Genomic DNA, 17287 nt, shown 5'->3' with positions numbered 1-17287 from the left:
TTATTAGATCTGAAAACGTGCAAATAGGTCTATAGCTTCCTACGCTAGTACAACTACAGTCATCTCGAGTAACGGCGTATCTAAATTAGTAATTCTGGTCGAGACACGCTAATGACCCAGAAATCGTGGCCCAAGTAGTTCGTTGACGCGCTGGTCGATATATACGAACTTCCCGGGACTGCGTCGAAAGAGTCTCCATTCCCGACCGTTATCCCTTATCCGATCTCTCAACCACGTCGGAAAGAATTGTTTTCGATATGGGTTAATCCGATTGTTTGGCGCAGAGTGAGTCGACGGCCTCAAATGGACGCCAATCATCGTTGATAGCATCGCGGTATCGTCGGCGGGGCCGGACCTGAGAGCCCATGCTTTCTCAATTCCGATCTCGGCACGGAGTCCGACCCGCCGCCCTCCGCACCAGCGCCGCCACCCGCCTTTGCGGTTCCCTGCAAAGGACCACCTTCTATTTCCTAGTCTCCGTGGTCATCTTGGCAATGGGACGTCAAGATCCCCACAACGACAAGCTTTTATATCCGACCTTTTTCAAACAAGGCAAGTTCATTTGTTCGTTTTTGTTTCGTATCATTGTTTCGCGGAAGCGTATCAGTAACCCTATATTCCAAGTGTAACATTTTACTGAGACCCGTTTATAAATTTAGTGGATTTCAGACATAAACGACGAAAAGTATCCACGGTTCCCTGTGGATTTGCAGGGTCTATGAAACTCGCGAATCGATGGCTAGGCTTAGGGTTTTAGTTAATTTAGATTATATTAAGGTTAAGGTTAGGATAAGGGTATGGTATTATATTAATACTACGGTCTTTCTCTTTGGGTTGAGGATTTTTGGCCAATAAAAGTTGGGCACCCTTCTTTAGACTTAGTCTCTTTGCCTCGTCGTTAAACACCGGTGCTTCAAGTCTTTACGTGGCGTATTTTTATCGCTAGAGGCGCGAATCTTTTTTTTTTGGGTTTGACGTTAGTTCATAGTCACTTTCTCAGTTATTTATACAAACCGTTTTTGTTTTCCCGCAATATCTGAATTTGTTTTGTGTCTCGTGACGGTGCTCAGATTGCGCGTTGTTTGGGTTTCCGGACGCCAAATTGAACGATTGCGGATATTGCGTGAATGGAAGTACGAACTTGCCCGACGATTACGGCAAAGACTGCAATAACGTCTGCGACGGCGGAGCCATCTTGGATTGCAACAACACTTGCGGCGGAAGGGCCTTCTTAGACGAATGCACCCTAACTTGCACTCAACCGGGCACCGACGACGAGGAAGTCCGCAACTGTATGGGTTTGTGCTTGACCGGTGAGAATTCCGTTCGATACGCCGACTCTCGCCAATACCACAAGGACGAATGCGGCGTCTGCGTCTTGGGCAACACGGGCGTCGCGAGTCCCTTCAAAGATTGCCGGGGAAATTGCCATCTGCCCGGAAATGTCAAGTTGTCGGACTACAGGGAGATGTGCGGCTCCTGCGTCGACTACCCGAGTCTGCTCAACGAAACTTGCGTCGACGTCAAATGCGGAAACGGAACGGAGGTGCAATGTCTGAAATGCAAAGTGTGAGTTGCCCATTCTCGATACGGGTATTTTCTAAACCAACCTTTGTCTTTTACCTCTCAGGCACAAGGCGGACATCTGCGGAAATTGCGACAAGAAGAGTACAAAGTGCCTGAAAATAAATCAAATCTGGCCGACGCACGCACCGACCGAAACTAAATTCGAGGTAGGCGTTATAGTTTTTGGAACTTTTGAACCATGAATGGAAGCTACGGCTGTCTCTGGCCTAAATTGTTAATTTATCTCGTCTCCAAAAGTAGGGGATAGTGTTGACGTGCTAATATCCGGTTCATTTGATTTTCTTTGCCGGAATAGGCGCTTCAATAATACATCTTCAAGGAAATTGCCAAGAAGTAATATTTTCGAGAGCCAGAACCTGCAAATCTCTGTTTATATAATGCTTGTTGAAATAATAGAAACTTTTCACCTGTAAGTAGAACGTTTTTTGCTAAGCTATGTCAAAAAAGGTACCTGGTTAAAAGGAAACGCTTATTGCATACCGTACAGGTGAAAAGTTTCCATTATTTCCACAAGCACTATATACACGGTAACTAAAAGGTATTGGTTCTCGGAAATATTACTTTTTGGCAATTTCCATGAAGGTGTTTTATTCAAGCGTCTATTTCCCACGTCAACACGAGAGCCGTGACCAATGTGGTTCCACTTTCCATTTCTAACCGAAGAAGAAAACATTTTTAAATAAGGCAAAAACGTTACTACAGTGTTGGTCGACGCAAAAAGAAATTGTATTATGTCTAACGGTGATTTTGTTTCCGTCAACGATCGCCGTCGCCGCGAAAACCAGACTTATTTCTGGCTTCACTTTAAGCCTTGATATGCCAAGCGAAGTTTTGTAATTAAACTACGGCCATCTCTAAATTGGTTGCTAAAAGAGTATTGAGCAGACGAAAGTTTCTAGGGTTCTGATTGCTTTGCGAATTAAAATTTCAGCGACGAATCTAGAGATGCATGGCGCAACAATTTGAGCTACTACGCGCTAGTCACCATGACAGATTGGGGTCGGCTGATTGTTAATTCTTCTTGTAGATTCGAATATCGGGATCATTCGAGGAACAAAAGAGAAACATGACGTGCCACATTAACGATCTAAGCGACCGGAACGCAACCAAAGTCTCTTTGAACATCACCAGCAATTTTAGCCCTAAAATGTTGAGATGTTTTATTCCCGAGAAACTCCCTGTTGGGAAGTATCAAGTGACGGCGAGGGAGAACAACCTCAATCCGGCGGAAGAAGAGGTCCTCTCATTGGATGACTATGTCTTGGAGATTTACGACAAAAATAGTACGTTGGACGTCATTCGATCGGTCTTAATATACAATGTCCTCTGACCGGCTGTTTGGCGTTTTAGAAATTAAGTACACGACGATGACGCCTGAGAGATATCACTACAGGTCCATTCTGAATCTGACGAACACGGACAAGGAAGTGATTCTCCGTTTCAAGGGCGAGAATGTTCTCGATCTTCCTTTGACGTGCCTTATTCTGGGCAAAAGTAAGCGCGTCTCACGCTGCTATTTTGCCATTATCCGTTTGTTGACGGTTCTTTTGTTTCCGTCGCGTACAGATTGGCCGAAATGGTTGGGAAAGAAAACGCATAAGTCCAAAGAGAACCACGTCTGCATTCTCCCACTGGTTTGGTCTTCTATGACTGTGCACATTCGACCGACGTACAATGGTCAACACGAACTCGGAAACCAAACCTTTAGTTTCACGTTTTACGCCCCCGCGCCCGCGCCCAAAATAGCTCACATTTCGGAAGATGGTAACGGAAATAGACGCTTCAATAAAACCTTATCCCTCTTAGTAGCGTTCCCCCTTCGTAAGCCCAGTCGGGATCACTGTACGCAATATTTTCTGTTGGTCAGACTTGGTCGGTCTCCAGATTAACGTGGCTAACCGAAGAAGAAAACCTTTTTAAATAAGGCAATAACGTTACTACGGTGATGGTCGACGCAAAAAAAAATGCATTAAGCCTAACGGTGAATGTTTTGCGTCAACGATCGCCGTCGCAGCGTTTTTCGCCTTTTGAAAACCAGACTTATTTCTGGCCCATTCAGCAAGGACGACATAACGTCCGTCTAGAGTGCGTAATACTTCCTAGGGAATCGGTTTTATTGTAGCGCCTATCAGAAATTTCCCTTCCGGAACCTTTAAGCGTTGACCTTTCGTCTTTCCATTCCCAATCAGGGCTAGTAATCAGCGTCGCGTTCGATCGTACCATCAACATTTGTGGTCTTTACAAGTGCCCTTGTTCCGATCTGCTCGAGGATTCGACCTTGGAAGTGCTTGGTCCGGGCGTTATTTGCAAATGGGCTACCAAGGCTCAACTACTTATCATTCCGAAAAAACCTTTTCAAAGTAACGAATCGTTTCGGTTTTTACAACTATCGGGAATATCGCGGTTTCATAATGCAATTTGATTTTCCAAAAGATGAGGAGTCCGCGACGATAACTTTCAAATCTGGAATACTGAAAGAAGACGATCAGCAAGTGGCCATTCCAGCCACCGAAAATCTAGTAATTGCTTTTATTATTTGCATTGCGTCCTTTCAAAAGTAAGTCAGAAAGTCTTGAACGGCCTATTTTTTGAAGATTTTGCTTTCATCCCAAGACCTGTTTTCAGGGAATTTAACAAAACGTTAAGTCCGCTGCAGTAGAAAGTAGTTAGCTTCTTTTTGAGGCTTTAATCAGGCTAAACTAAACTTATAAGTGCTTACAAAATAATATTCTACAATATCTTAAGCAGACATTTAATAATAATTATCAACTAGGCTAATACTAAAGGCACCACCTTAGGCTCAAGTCATCGAGCGACTTTAAATGCCTTAAACAGGTGGCAAGCCCTTCAAGCCACGTGAACCAACAGGGCCCAAACTAACTCTTACCGTTAACTTCTACACGTTTTTCTTGTATCAGAATTTATTAAAACTATTCAAAATAAAATAATTTTATTTGGGATTACCAATTAGCGTAAGCTTAAATTGGTTACCCAAAAGCTTTCAGAAGAGGTCAATTTTGTTTAAAGAAAAAGGCGCGAGGTTCCAGCAATTCTATTGGCTTTTTGAGTTAAGTGTTCTAGTGCTCATTTAATAACGAGTTAAGCCCAGTAGAAGCAAGATCAAGACTTTCCTATAGATCCTAATATCTTTTGGTCGTTAGTATCGCGTCCTAATGGTTATCTCGTTTGAAGGTGATAGTAGCCAGGAGGGTGCGACAGGAAGTCCACTTGAACGTCAGCATCAGCGGGCCCAACCGCATTCCCAGTTGCGGATCTTTCACCATTTTCGGCCATCACAGCGCCCCTAGCGACGGGCAACCGAGCTATCAATGGGTTGTCTCGAGAACAGATGGGGGCACTATTTCCGATCCTCTCGCGGAAGCGGTTCTCGATAAAAACGGTAATTGTTATCCATTTTTTTTGTTACCTTTGTTTTGTCATCGTTACGTTTCTCCAGTGAATTTCTTAGAGCGTTTTTATTGGCTACTCTAAAGCACTCCAAGTTCACCCAGATCACCATTGCATCTTTCATTCGCGTGCACAGATCTTCCCTAATCAACATTGCGTGTTCCATTTGCGTGCTCAGATCTTCCCCAATCAACAATGCGTGTTCCATGATTTGCGCGCTCAGATCTTCCCCAATCAACATTGTGTGTTCCATTGGCGTGCACGGATACGCTCCAACCAATTTCCCCGTGTTCCAATTATGCTGGGTGCGCTCTGAGCAAATGTTTTAGCTATTCGGTGTAAATCTCGAGCAGTCAAATGGAAAACGTGTTTAGTTTAGCTACTAACCTTTAGAATTTTCCGTAACAGATCCATACACGGGGCTCAACTTGGATTTGCAAAGCGAATACTTCGATTTCGAGGTGAAATACAACATCGTGTTGACCGTCGTGACAACTGCGAAGAATTCGTACAGCAAAACGCATCAGATTGAAAGGATGCCGTTTCTGGCGCCGATCATCGTCGCTTACGCCAGCACTAACATGAATCCACGCCCACTCAGACCGAGCCAAGGGTATACACTTATACTACTAGAAAAACGGGATTCTCTGAACAGAAGTTTATAATATATATCACGCGAGAAAACTATCCATCTAGTACATTCAAATTAAAAAAGTACCTTCGCCAATTCCACGGATAAATCATAAATATTTCGCCTAACGATTTAAAACTGCGTAGGACATGTATTTAGATGTTACCCTTACGTCATCAGACAAAGCTTTATTAATATTGTCTTCGGGGGCGCTAGAAACTCCGAAATGTCTCTCGACTCTAGCACAAATTTCTTGCTTTTTAAAGTAACAGACAGTGAGGTAAGTGACAAGAAGGCCGCGCTACTATATACATGTAGAATTAACAATTTGTATCTTACAAAACCTCTTTTAAAAAACAACGGTGGCTTTTGAAAGTAGATGTTTCAAGCGTTAGGGAGGTGGATACGTATCTCGCTAGAGATATATTCTATACTTTCAGATATTAATTAATTTCTCTACCACCGCAGTGCCACCTTGTATTACGAACTTTCTCTTCCGTCCTGCGTGGGATATGGTCACAGGGCGCTGGCTTATTGGACAGCGAGTGATCCTAGAGTCAAGATGGATAAAGACAATTACTGGTCCAGCATATATCCCGTCTATCCATACGCTCTCCCTGGTAATTACTTACCGCATTACTCGCCTCTATCCGGCTCATACTCTACGTATTATTTAGAGGATTCCCTGATCACTTTTACGGCCAACGCTTTCATGGACAACGGTATCAATACCAGAAACTTCACTACGTCATCCGTGTCGATCAAGGTCGGAAAGAAACAATTTACGGCCAAGATTCGAGGTAAAAACACTTTGATGGTAAAAGGTCCACTTTTTGAATTCATTGAAAAGATGTTTCTTAAATGGCGAAACTTTGGTCAGCCCCCTAGTTATAGTAAAAGTTAACCAATTAGAATGAAATTTTGAACTTAACTACCGATGAATTGTTTCGTAACGCAGCGAAAATTTTAAAATAATAAAATATTTATATATAATATAAATAAATGTTTAATTTCAGCGCTCGTGAAATAATAAAATAAATAAATAAATAAAATAAATTAATACTGAATTTTTAATATCAGTCTCACCTAGGAGCAACAAACACAGCACCCCACACAAGGAGAACACAACCCGTCGAAAGTCGTGCATATTCTTGTGTACATTTTTCATTGGTTAGACGCTTTAGTGCCTGCTGCCGTCGGAAGGGGAAATTCGGAAATTGTCTTCCCCCTTTCCGTAAAACGTTCAGCGTAAAGGCTCGTCCAATGAAGTTTGTACGCAACACGACGATAGCGTGTTTAAAGACTAGCTGCGTTCGCATTGTGTTTGTTGCTCCTAGGTCTCACTAAGTAAGAAATTGGCTTCTTAAAAGAAACGTATTTGACATTTTGACTGACTTTTAGGCACGGGTAACCGAATCATCGGGAGTCAGATGCACGTCAATGCCAGCAAGATCGTCATGAAGGGCGAAGCTTACGGCGACATCTGGGGACTCCCTCTCAGGTACGAGTGGCGCTGTTTCGCCACCCACAAGGACGAGCCACCGGAAAAGAAATTCCCCTGCTACAGTTCGGCGCCCACAAACGAAACCAGGCAGTTTCTGATCAACGAGACTGAGCAGACCAACAAGGACATCGTCTTCAGCGCCAAGCAAATAAACACGACCATCGTCACAATGCTCAACTTCACTCTGGAGATTTACAACACCTCCGATCCTTCCTTTATCGAACGCGACTTCACCACCATCGAGATTGACGATGAAAAGGTTTATCCTCAAGTACGGTATACATTCTTTCGACTTCAATAGACGGGTTTATAAATCGTTTAAAGGGATGTAACCATGTATAGCAAAGCCCTTATAGTAGGCAATGGCATTATTATGGGGTGTAATAGTTCACCCCCCCCCCGAAATGAATCGAGGCGGGAGTTGATGCAAAACGTAGCGTTGCTTTTTTGGTTTCTCAAATTTCAAAATGGAAATCTTTTAAATTCGAAATTTGGGCAGGAATCCATACCTCTACTTGGAATACTTATCGCGGCAGATTCTCGTCTCGATGTGGCTGACGGTTTTTTTTTGACGTCACTATGTTAACTTAACAAACAACAACGTGAGAGGGGAGCGCGCGCAAAGGGATTTTTTAACTCGTAGGCGGGGCCAAAGCCGTAAGCAGGGCCCTATTAAGACATGTGCCAAGTGTGCCATGGCACAGGGGCCGCCGAAGTTAGGGGCCCCTCCTTCGAAATAAATGTGTTTCCATTTGTTTTAAATATTATAATAATAATAATAATAATAATAATAATAATAATAATAATAATAATAATAATAATAATAATAATAATAATAATAATAATAATAATCAGCTAGGCTAATACCCAAGGCACCACCTTAGGCCTAAGTCATCAAGCGACTTTTAAAGCCATTAATTCAGGTGACCGGGTTACAATGCGTAGGAGGGTGGTGGCAAGCCCTTCATGCCACGCGAGCCAACAGCTCCCTACACTCACTATTACCGTTAACCTCAACAAGTTTTTATGGAAGGGGAAACCGAATAGCTCGAGGGAAAACCCCTTAAGTTAGTGGGGGAGATAACTTGCAAACTCAAAGCGGAAGGAGTGGTTCCGAGTTGTCACCCAGTGCCACAAACTGGGAACGAACCCGGCTCCTGTTGCTGCGAGGAGAAAGTGCTAACTACTCCGCCACCCCACATTATTATTTAAAGTCGGAAAGTAAAGTCTGATATTTTTAGGGCCCCCAAATTCTACTTTGCACAGGGCCCCCAATAGTGAATATCCGACCCTGGCCGTCAGAGTGATCTTAATATACGCGACACGGCATTATAAGCATTCCAAGTAGAGGTATGAATTCCTGTTCGATTTTAATGATTTAATTTCAAATAGATGTCGCTAGGGTCGCCCCGTCCGCCCCGGGCGCCACCGTCATGTTAGGGTATAGGGGCGCCAAAATATTATTTGCAAAAAAAAATAAGCTTATATTAGGGGCGCCAAATTTTCACTCGCCCCGGGCGCAACTTTTTCTAGCTACACCACTGGATGTCGCCATTTTAAACTTATAGGCGGGAATTAAATACAGATTTTTTACCAAAACCACTTCTAACACTAATTTAAGCGACATTTTATGTATAAACTACAAAGTTTAAATTCAACTCAGGAAAAATAAATGATACTTGTCAGACTTTTGGCGCTATTTGCTAGGATTTGGGGTATTTATAAATTATAATGGCGTTACTAACGTGTAAGGATCTTTTCCCTTGTCAAATGCGCATTTGTCAGAGGTTGCCAGTAAAGGTTTTTTTGTTTTTTTTTTACAAAATAAATCTTATTATTTTCTGTATCTTTCGATTAAGGTTGTCATTGAGGAGTTGAAAGTTCGTAACGTCCCCGTGCACGAACGGACCCCGCAAGGCCATTACATGGTGCCTGCTGGTGCCAGCATCGTTGTCGAGGCTTACATCGTTCCGATTCCCCGAAACAAATTCAAGAAAATCATATGGAACGTCACAGGTTATATACTATACTATCACAAGAATAACCAAGAACAAATCGAAGACACTAAAAAAAAAACAAACAGGTTTCTGTGATGCCGTTTTTTTTCTAATGTTGTGGGGGGGGGGGGGGAGTTTAACCGACCCATGGTAATTATCTGTGGGTGAATAATACTACTGTGTTTACAAATTCGTAGCTTGCTCGTAGGTGTGACTTGTGTTCGTTGCCGTGGTAACGCGTATGGGTCCGCCATGACATTAAGTCACCAATGGCGGTCACGTTATTATTTTTCATCATGTGGTGTTGTGCCTCGTGATCTGTGACGTCAAAAAATGTCATGGCGGCCGTTTCAAGGCAGGACTTAGTTATGACGTATAATAAATGCTTACGACGCTACTAGCAAGCACCCAATAGTAATTGTAAATTAATATATTTTTAATAATATTAATTATTAAAAATTAATAATAATTATAAATTTTTTAATGTTACGTAAGTAATGAATAAACCAATCTTAATAGTTAATATAATTATACATAACCATTATTTTATTAAACACTTTGAAATATAAATTTAATTACCTATAAAATGGCATACATAGTAGATCACGGCATCACATCCCATTGCAAAGCTGTTTGTTCTCAGTTGTTCTTGGTATAACTATAAGTAACATAATAACCATAAGTATGCCGCTTCCTATTCTCACAACGCTAAGTTCTTTAATGATAGTCTGTTTCGCCAATGACCATATAAATTATTATGTGACAAATCGATTGACTATTGAGTTAACGATTAATTAGGTAGTTATATTCCAATTCGATACTTGAACGTGTTTTCGCATCAAACTAATTTGGCAGTAATTTTGCCAGCAAAGAGAAAAGGACGGGAAACCGTTCAGTGCATACTTATGTTATTATGTTACTCATGGTATAACGGAACCTACCCGCTGTTCTGTTTAGTAAAAATGATCATACGATTAAATAGGTATAACGGAACCGTATTTCGTCGCCACATCCTTGGAGACGAGTCATTTGCTGATTCCAGAAGGTTAAAAACTATCTTAAAATAAGTACTTGTAATAAATATCAAAATACTTGTATAAGCAGGAGTGACCGTTGGATATGGAGTGTACGTTGTGACTCTAAACATTTGCAACGGCAGAGGGACCATTTGCAACTCCGACTTTATTTCATTCTACGCCGTGCCCGGAGTTTCCAACTGCCGCGTTACCATCAACAATTACGAAGCTTTCAATACGGTACGCCAATAACTTAAAACAGGAATCGCGTATGGTAAGATCACTCTGACGGCTTTGGCCCCGCCTACGAGAGAAAAAAATCCCCTTTGCGCGCGCTCCCCTCTCACGTTGTTGTTTGTTAAGTTAACATAATGACGTCCAAAAAACCGTCAGCCACATCGAGACGAAAATCTGCCGCGATAACCATTCCAAGTAGAGGTATGGATTCCTGGTTAAAATTAATAAGAACTACCTATGGATTGTAATCCAAAAACTGCTAAAACAGGTGAAAAGGTAGAAAAATTCATAATAAAAATAGGGCAAAAAAGATAAACCCGAAACCAATTTAAAGTAATTTCTTAACTTCTGAATTATTCGTACCAATAGGTCTACGATAATATAATAAAGACAGGAAATTCAGACCAAATAGATTTTCGAGTCGAAAACTAATTAAAAAGTAATTAAAATAGCCAGAATTTTCAATGGTTCGTCCTATTTGGGACTCATAAGTACCACTAAACCGAAAAGAGAGGCTAAGCCTAATCAATAAAAACCAAATAAGGGAGTTGTGGCAGAGAATAAAGTATAGGAAAAGCTAAAGTTAATAAGAACCCCGACTATGGACTGTAATGCAAAAACTGCTAAATCGGGTGAAAATAAGTACTAGAGTCTTTATGAATAGTGTTAGAGGGGTTTTCACCGCAGTTCTTCGGTTAAACACTTGTTGAGGTTAACGGTAATAGTAAGTATAGGCAGGGCCGTGCTTAGGGGGTGGCGAGCCGGGCGGTCGCCCAGGGCCGCTAAAATTTTACCATAGGGATGTATATACCGGAGGGCCGCTAAACTCACAATTGTCAATTTCGCCCATGCATTTCGCCCGGGGCCGCGAGACCTCTAAGCACGGCCCTGAGTATAGGGCGCTTTTGGCTCGCGTGACATGAAGGGCCAGACACCACCCTCCTACGCGTTGTAACCTGATTAAAAGGCATTAAAAGTCGCTGTATTACTTGGGCCTAAGGTGCATGGTGCCTGGGGTTTAAGCACTACCTACGTAATTAATCAATGGCCGTAGATGCTCGGAAATTTAATTTTTTTTTGTTCTTTCAAAATCGCCGCAAATTACCGCTAGGGGCGCATGTACGTCGAATCTACTTCTCGGGCCTTGTTTATGGCATACGCATGGTGATAAATCACGTAGGCTACGGCCGGTATTAGCGTAGGACAGCGTTTAATAAAACGAGGGGGTGGAAGAGGCAGCCAGAGAGAAAGATTGAGGTGAAACAACGAGGGGTCGAAACCACAGCCAGAGATAAATATTGAGGCGATTCCATGAGGGGTGGCAGCGGCAGCCAGAGGTGAAACATGGGGGGGGTGGCAGTGGCATCCAGATAGAAAGATTGAGGTGAAACAACGAGGGAGGGCAGAGGCAGCCAGATATAAAGATTGAGGCGATTCCATGAGGGGTGGCAGCGGCAGCCAGAGATAAAGATTGAGGTGAAACATGGGGGGGGGGGGTGGCAGTGGCAGCCAGAGAGAAAGATTGAGGTGAAACATGGGGGGGGTGGCAGTGGCAGCCAGAGAGAAAGATTGAGGTGAAACAACGAGGGAGGGCAGAGGCAGCCAGATATAAAGATTGAGGCGATTCCATGAGGGGTGGAAGCGGCAGCCAGAGATAAAGATTGAGGTGAAACATGAGGGGGTGGAAGTGGCATCCATAGAGAAATATTGAGGTGAAACAACGAGGGAGGGCAGAGGCAGCCAGATATAAAGATTGAGGCGATTCCATGAGGGGTGGCAGCGGCAGCCAGAGATAAAGATTGAGGTGAAACATGGGGGGGTGGCAGTGGCATCCAGATAGAAAGATTGAGGTGAAACAACGAGGGAGGGCAGAGGCAGCCAGATATAAAGATTGAGGCGATTCCATGAGGGGTGGAAGCGGCAGCCAGAGATAAAGATTGAGGTGAAACATGAGGGGGTGGAAGTGGCATCCAGAGAGAAATATTGAGGTGAAACAACGAGGGAGTGCAGAGGCAGCCAGATATAAAGATTGAGGCGATTCCATGAGGGGTGGCAGCGGCAGCCAGAGATAAAGATTGAGGTGAAACATGGGGGGGGGGGGGCGGGGGTGGCAGTGGCATCCAGATAGAAAGATTGAGGTGAAACAACGAGGGAGGGCAGAGGCAGCAAGATATAAAGATTGAGGCGATTCCATGAGGGGTGGCAGCGGCAGCCAGAGATAAAGATTGAGGTGAAACATGGGGGGGTGGCAGTGGCATCCAGATAGAAAGATTGAGGTGAAACAACGAGGGAGGGCAGAGGCAGCCAGAGATAAAGATTAAGGCGAGACAACGAGGGGATGGCAGTGGCAGCCAGAGACAAAGATTGAGGCACCCCCGGAACCGCTACACTATTCATTTTAGTTCTTGTTTTCATTATTTCGTGTATCTTAGACCGTGGCTGAAATCGCCGCCTGCCACGTTCCCTTGGATCGGTCCCCCTTGTCGTATCAACTATTCTTCACCGACCATAAAAAGGAATTGGTCGCACTGACGGGTCCCCAGTTCGGCAACCTCATTTTCTTCGTGGGTCCGCCTTCGCCCCTTACTTACGTCGAAGAGACCAACACGAGCGTCAACGCTACGGTCAACGGCACAATACCTGAAACGGAAATAGTCACCTTCACCAACGAGTCTTACCCAATTAACTTGACCATCAAGGTATGATTAAGATAAATATCCAATAATATACCCATAGCGCAATTTTTGTGATTTGTATTCTCCGAAAGGTGTGTGATGGCCTTTTTATATGTTCCTTTTTGGAACCCGTCCAAGTAATGGTCAATTCTCCATCCAATGTCGTTCAATCCACTGACAAATTGTTAGCCGAAGCCGATAACCTAGCGTCGGCTGGTAAGTTGAACGATGACTTAGTCGGTGGACGTGTTTGATCTAACGTTTGCGTGTATGCGAAACAGGTAATTTAATCGGTGCCTTGTCTTTGTTGTCCGTGCCTGCCCGTTACGGCAATCTCTCCGTGGTTGGTGAACAAGTGGTAACGTATGTTAGGAAATCTATATCAGACGTGCCTTTAATGCCTGGTCAAGTGTCCCTGATCTACAACTGCCTGGAACCATTCATAAGAGTTCAAGACTCACGGACGAAGAAGTTAGTTTTGGCGGCCATCGCCGGTGCTACTCGGAAGGCCTTTTCACTCAAGGTAAAAATTGTCGTCATAATCAAAATCTTTTTATAGAGGGGTCAGCGCACCACTGTTTTTTTTGTGAAAGTCGGTTGTCAGTTTCAGGGGGAACATATTCATGACTACTACGCATAATTTCCTTTTTGTACCAATATAATTATTTTGTTTTTTTAATAACTTATATTTTATAGTTTCGTTTTAAATATTGGTATATAACAAAATGTTAAGATTCAATAGATGGCGTATCGTAGTGTGCCGTCTCCATGAAGAAAACTATAAATTTTGTACCTAAAATCATATTAGTTCCATTAGCCGCTGTTAGACGGAGCGACGAGACATAATTATAAGGTTTCCGTTTATGTACTCCCTTTCCCCGCACGAAAGCGTTGCAATTCGTTTTATGGAAGTGATAGAGGAGTGTACGGACCTATTAATAAACATTTCCTGTCATAATGTTGGGTTTTCACATAGATGACGCCACCGTTCGCCGCCCTAAATCGTGCCTACAGTTTCACTTCCCGTTTGGCGGCTCGTAACCCGTACGACGTAAATATGTTAATGGACGTTTCCAAGACGCAAGACGCGTTGATCGAGACGATGGTTCAGTCAGCGCCGCTCGCTCAACGGTTGGAATTCCGAACTCCGGACGACCCGGATAATTCCGTCCTCTTTTTGTATCACATGTATCTCAACAACGAGCTCTTTTATCTCAAGAAACTACCCACCAGTCGCCTCCCAGAAGTCACTTTTCGTTTCAGTCAGAAAGTCCGGGAAAAGTTGAGTTTTTAAGTTTTTGGATCCATCATTTTGCAGAAACTGACGCTCTTCTCGCTCCAGAATCAGTCAGAGGACGAGTGGACAGTGCGGTCAAGCGGACTGCCAGGAAGTCTCCATCGTCTTTATCCTTTATCCCGGACACAGTCTTCACCCTGAAGGGGACGTTGGTCGTCGGATGAGTCCCGTTCTCAGCGTAAAAATTTTCTCGCCAACGACTGGTTAGCCGAGACTTTTTTCGACTTCTCGAAGATATGACGTGCAATTTTCCATGTCAAATTTCAGGAAAGGAGATTCCAATTCACGAGAAAGATGGCTTGGAAATGCATTTCCTTCAGACGGCCAACCACACCACGAAGGTTCCTGGTTTGGTAACCCGTTGCCACAAATGGGACGGGCAAACCTGGTCGATGGAAGACGTACAAACTTCGGGAATCAGCGAAGGCAGGGTACATTGCACGGCGTCCGATTCCGGCCTTTTCACCGCGCTAGAAGTCAAAAGCGGTGAGATTGCGCTCCAACCCATTCAGTTTATTCATTACCTTTAATTGTCCAGTTTCGCGCTCCAAAATGAAGTTGGCGCGTGATGAAAAGGCAAGCATTTTGGACGCGAAGCGAACCTTTTACTCTTAACAAAAATATCACGATTCATAGCCCTTCATTTTTCGTTTGGCTACCGGTATGGGTTGGTGGTTTATTTTCTAACAGAATCTTTGTCGGCTTTCTCGCGAAAAATTAATCGTTGTATACTTTGTGTTGTTACGAGTTGTTGCTATAGCGTTGTCGTAGGTCAACTTTAGAGACGTTCTTCGTTGTTTTGACCATCCTCTCTCTCTCTCTCTGTCCTCTCCGGAGTGTCACTGCATCTCTATCTTTCTCTCAACATCTATAAACTCTCTAGCGCACGAGCTAATAGGCCTTAGAACGTCATCCTGTTTCTTTCACCAAGCCGGTAATCCTTCTTCGCTATAGATTCAAACCTTTCTACTTTGCTCCGTTTCCCTTTCTTAACTCCTGGCTTTTAAAGTAACCACTCCGTCCTCCTCATACTTGGTATTTACGCACATTTTCAAACTATCGCACGTTTTTTTCTCGGGTCTTTTAATCTACTTAAGTATACGAAGATGTACGTGTAGATGAAAGGAATTTTGCTGAATGGTAGTTGGTAGTTGCCCCAGACGATAGCACGAAAGACCCAGTCAAGGATGTATAAACTGATCCGTGTCTATTTCTTAATTAGGAATGACCGGTGGGACCATAGCTGGAATTGTGGTTGCCACACTCATGTAATTATTTAATTCGAACGCAACGAGCGTCTGACATTTCAGCCCGAGTACGTGATCCCGAATACTTAATTTCCCGGCAGGTTCGTGACGATTATGGGTATGGTGGTGATGTTCTTCATCCGGTTGAAGAACAGCAAGGAGAATCGAGTTGGAAGTTCCTAAGATCAGCCGCAGTTTAAGGAAGCCATTCTCGTATTCCAAAGGTTCCTAAAAGCTCTTTAGCACAAAATAGTTCAAAACAAGTATATTTTTGGACCGAAGTCCAAAGGGTATACCGGTAGCCTCCTCGTATTTTTCTTATTTTTTCGCGTCCACTGCTATAAAATACCCTTCGCGGATTGGCGACGGAGACGAAACTCGCGTATCTCAATGCCAGTTTCTTTCTCTTTTACCAAATTCACCTTTTGCTTATCTGGATGAAGGTCTGTCCGGTGGAGCGATTGCGGGCATTATCGTTGCGTCGTTGATGTTCGTTACCATTATGGGGATGGTGGTAAGTTCGATATCCCCTTGATGAAATTTCGAGTCTGCACTAGCTCCCTTTTAAGAATTAAACTTATTTATCTCCGTATTAGGTCATCTTTTTCATGCGTTTAAAAAAAGAAGCCAAGAACCAGGCCAAAGTGTCGCAACAAGAGCTTGCACGCACCGACGAAGACGCTTTTTCCATCTCCTAATTCAGGAACTGAGCGGACATTATCTACCAATCTAATGTCCTTATCGCCAGCTACTGGACTCGAACGATAATTCGCCCCTAGCTCTTCGCGACATCGTTTCAAAGAGTTTCTACTCCTCGACGCGTAAATGGCGTGATTTGTGGTCTAAAATAAGCGACAGATCGTAACGCTACTTATTACTTACGCCAGGCAAATCCGTAACTTCAATCGCTTACATCGCCCGCTTTACAATGGTACAATGTTCTGGAATAGTCCTATCCTATTGGAAAAATTGAATGTGATATTACTTGGTTAATAAACAGGGTAAAACGCGCGAATTTTTGGCGCGCTTGAAAGGGTTCCAAAGATTTCATTTTCTGTTCTTACGAGAGGCTGTTTTTCCAAATAAACTGATCCACGCTAAAAGCCCAAGCTTTGGAGGTGGAAGCGCTGTTGTTTTCGACGATTCCATATGTAACATAAACCTTATTTCGGCCACAAATCACCCTTAGCTCTTGGCCGTAAATGACTCGCGAATGATGTTGCGAATGACAAACCACTTGAGTACTTGTACGGAGACTTTAACCGAAACAAATTGCCTATGAACCCGCGCTTTTACCAAGTCAGTAATTAAAAATACACCGGAAGTGGATACGTTTTGTTTTCCCGCGATTTAGACGAAGATTGTTGAAAAATAAGGGTGTGTTATTGGAAATCCGTCCACTCAAAAACGCGCCTTGAGAAAAAAAAAGTGGAATTTTACTAAAATTATTAATAAATTGATAAAATGTAAACTACACGGGAAAAATCGTGCATATATTAACTTTCTCTACGAAAATGTCCTTTCATTTACGAAATTAATTGTCGCATTTTGTCGCTTTTATATTTATTATAAAAAAATCAAAAGAACCTGCAAAGTATTTCTAAAAAAAAATACAAAAAAGAACAATAAAAATAAACTTATCGAACTCTATAATAAATAAAATTATTAAAATCGTGATGCTACGAAAA

The 17287-nt window shown here is 43.0% G+C and overlaps 1 protein-coding gene across 1 annotated transcript; it reads left to right on the top strand.

Annotated features, from left to right (window-relative positions):
• The first annotated feature begins 365 nt into the window (after positions 1–365).
• LOC149942710 (uncharacterized) lies at positions 366–17023 on the top strand. Its single transcript, XM_090179513.1, has 24 exons — positions 366–552; positions 1071–1569; positions 1631–1733; positions 2615–2870; positions 2938–3081; positions 3154–3351; positions 3777–3947; positions 4021–4106; positions 4780–4987; positions 5404–5608; positions 6095–6246; positions 6304–6426; positions 7028–7401; positions 8990–9146; positions 10110–10172; positions 10232–10383; positions 12813–13079; positions 13148–13271; positions 13337–13578; positions 14032–14336; positions 14398–14555; positions 14620–14838; positions 16043–16113; positions 16196–17023. Exons 1-24 carry the CDS (start codon positions 366–368, stop codon positions 16295–16297), a joined length of 4566 nt encoding a protein of 1521 aa, XP_090035639.1. The 3' UTR covers positions 16298–17023.
• Positions 17024–17287: the final 264 nt, after the last annotated feature.

The sequence above is a fragment of the Leiobunum rupestre genome, chromosome 6, assembly GCF_980474605.1.
Source record: "Leiobunum rupestre chromosome 6, qqLeiRupe1.1.hap1, whole genome shotgun sequence".
Taxonomy (NCBI): Eukaryota; Metazoa; Arthropoda; class Arachnida; order Opiliones; family Sclerosomatidae; genus Leiobunum; species Leiobunum rupestre.
The sequence above is the reverse complement of the archived record's forward strand: the minus strand, read 5'-3'. Positions and strand labels throughout refer to the sequence as shown.

What these genes read in the sequence shown, in the direction of transcription:
- LOC149942710 (XM_090179513.1), top strand. Translation starts at nt 366, where the DNA reads ATGCTTTCTCAATTCCGATCTCGGCACGGAGTCCGACCCGCCGCCCTC. An exon ending in AATCATATGGAACGTCACAG is followed by an intron (nt 9,147 to 10,109) that starts GTTATATACTAT and finishes ACGATTAAATAG; the next exon opens with GTATAACGGAACCGTATTTC. An exon ending in TTACCATTATGGGGATGGTG is followed by an intron (nt 16,114 to 16,195) that starts GTAAGTTCGATA and finishes TCTCCGTATTAG; the next exon opens with GTCATCTTTTTCATGCGTTT.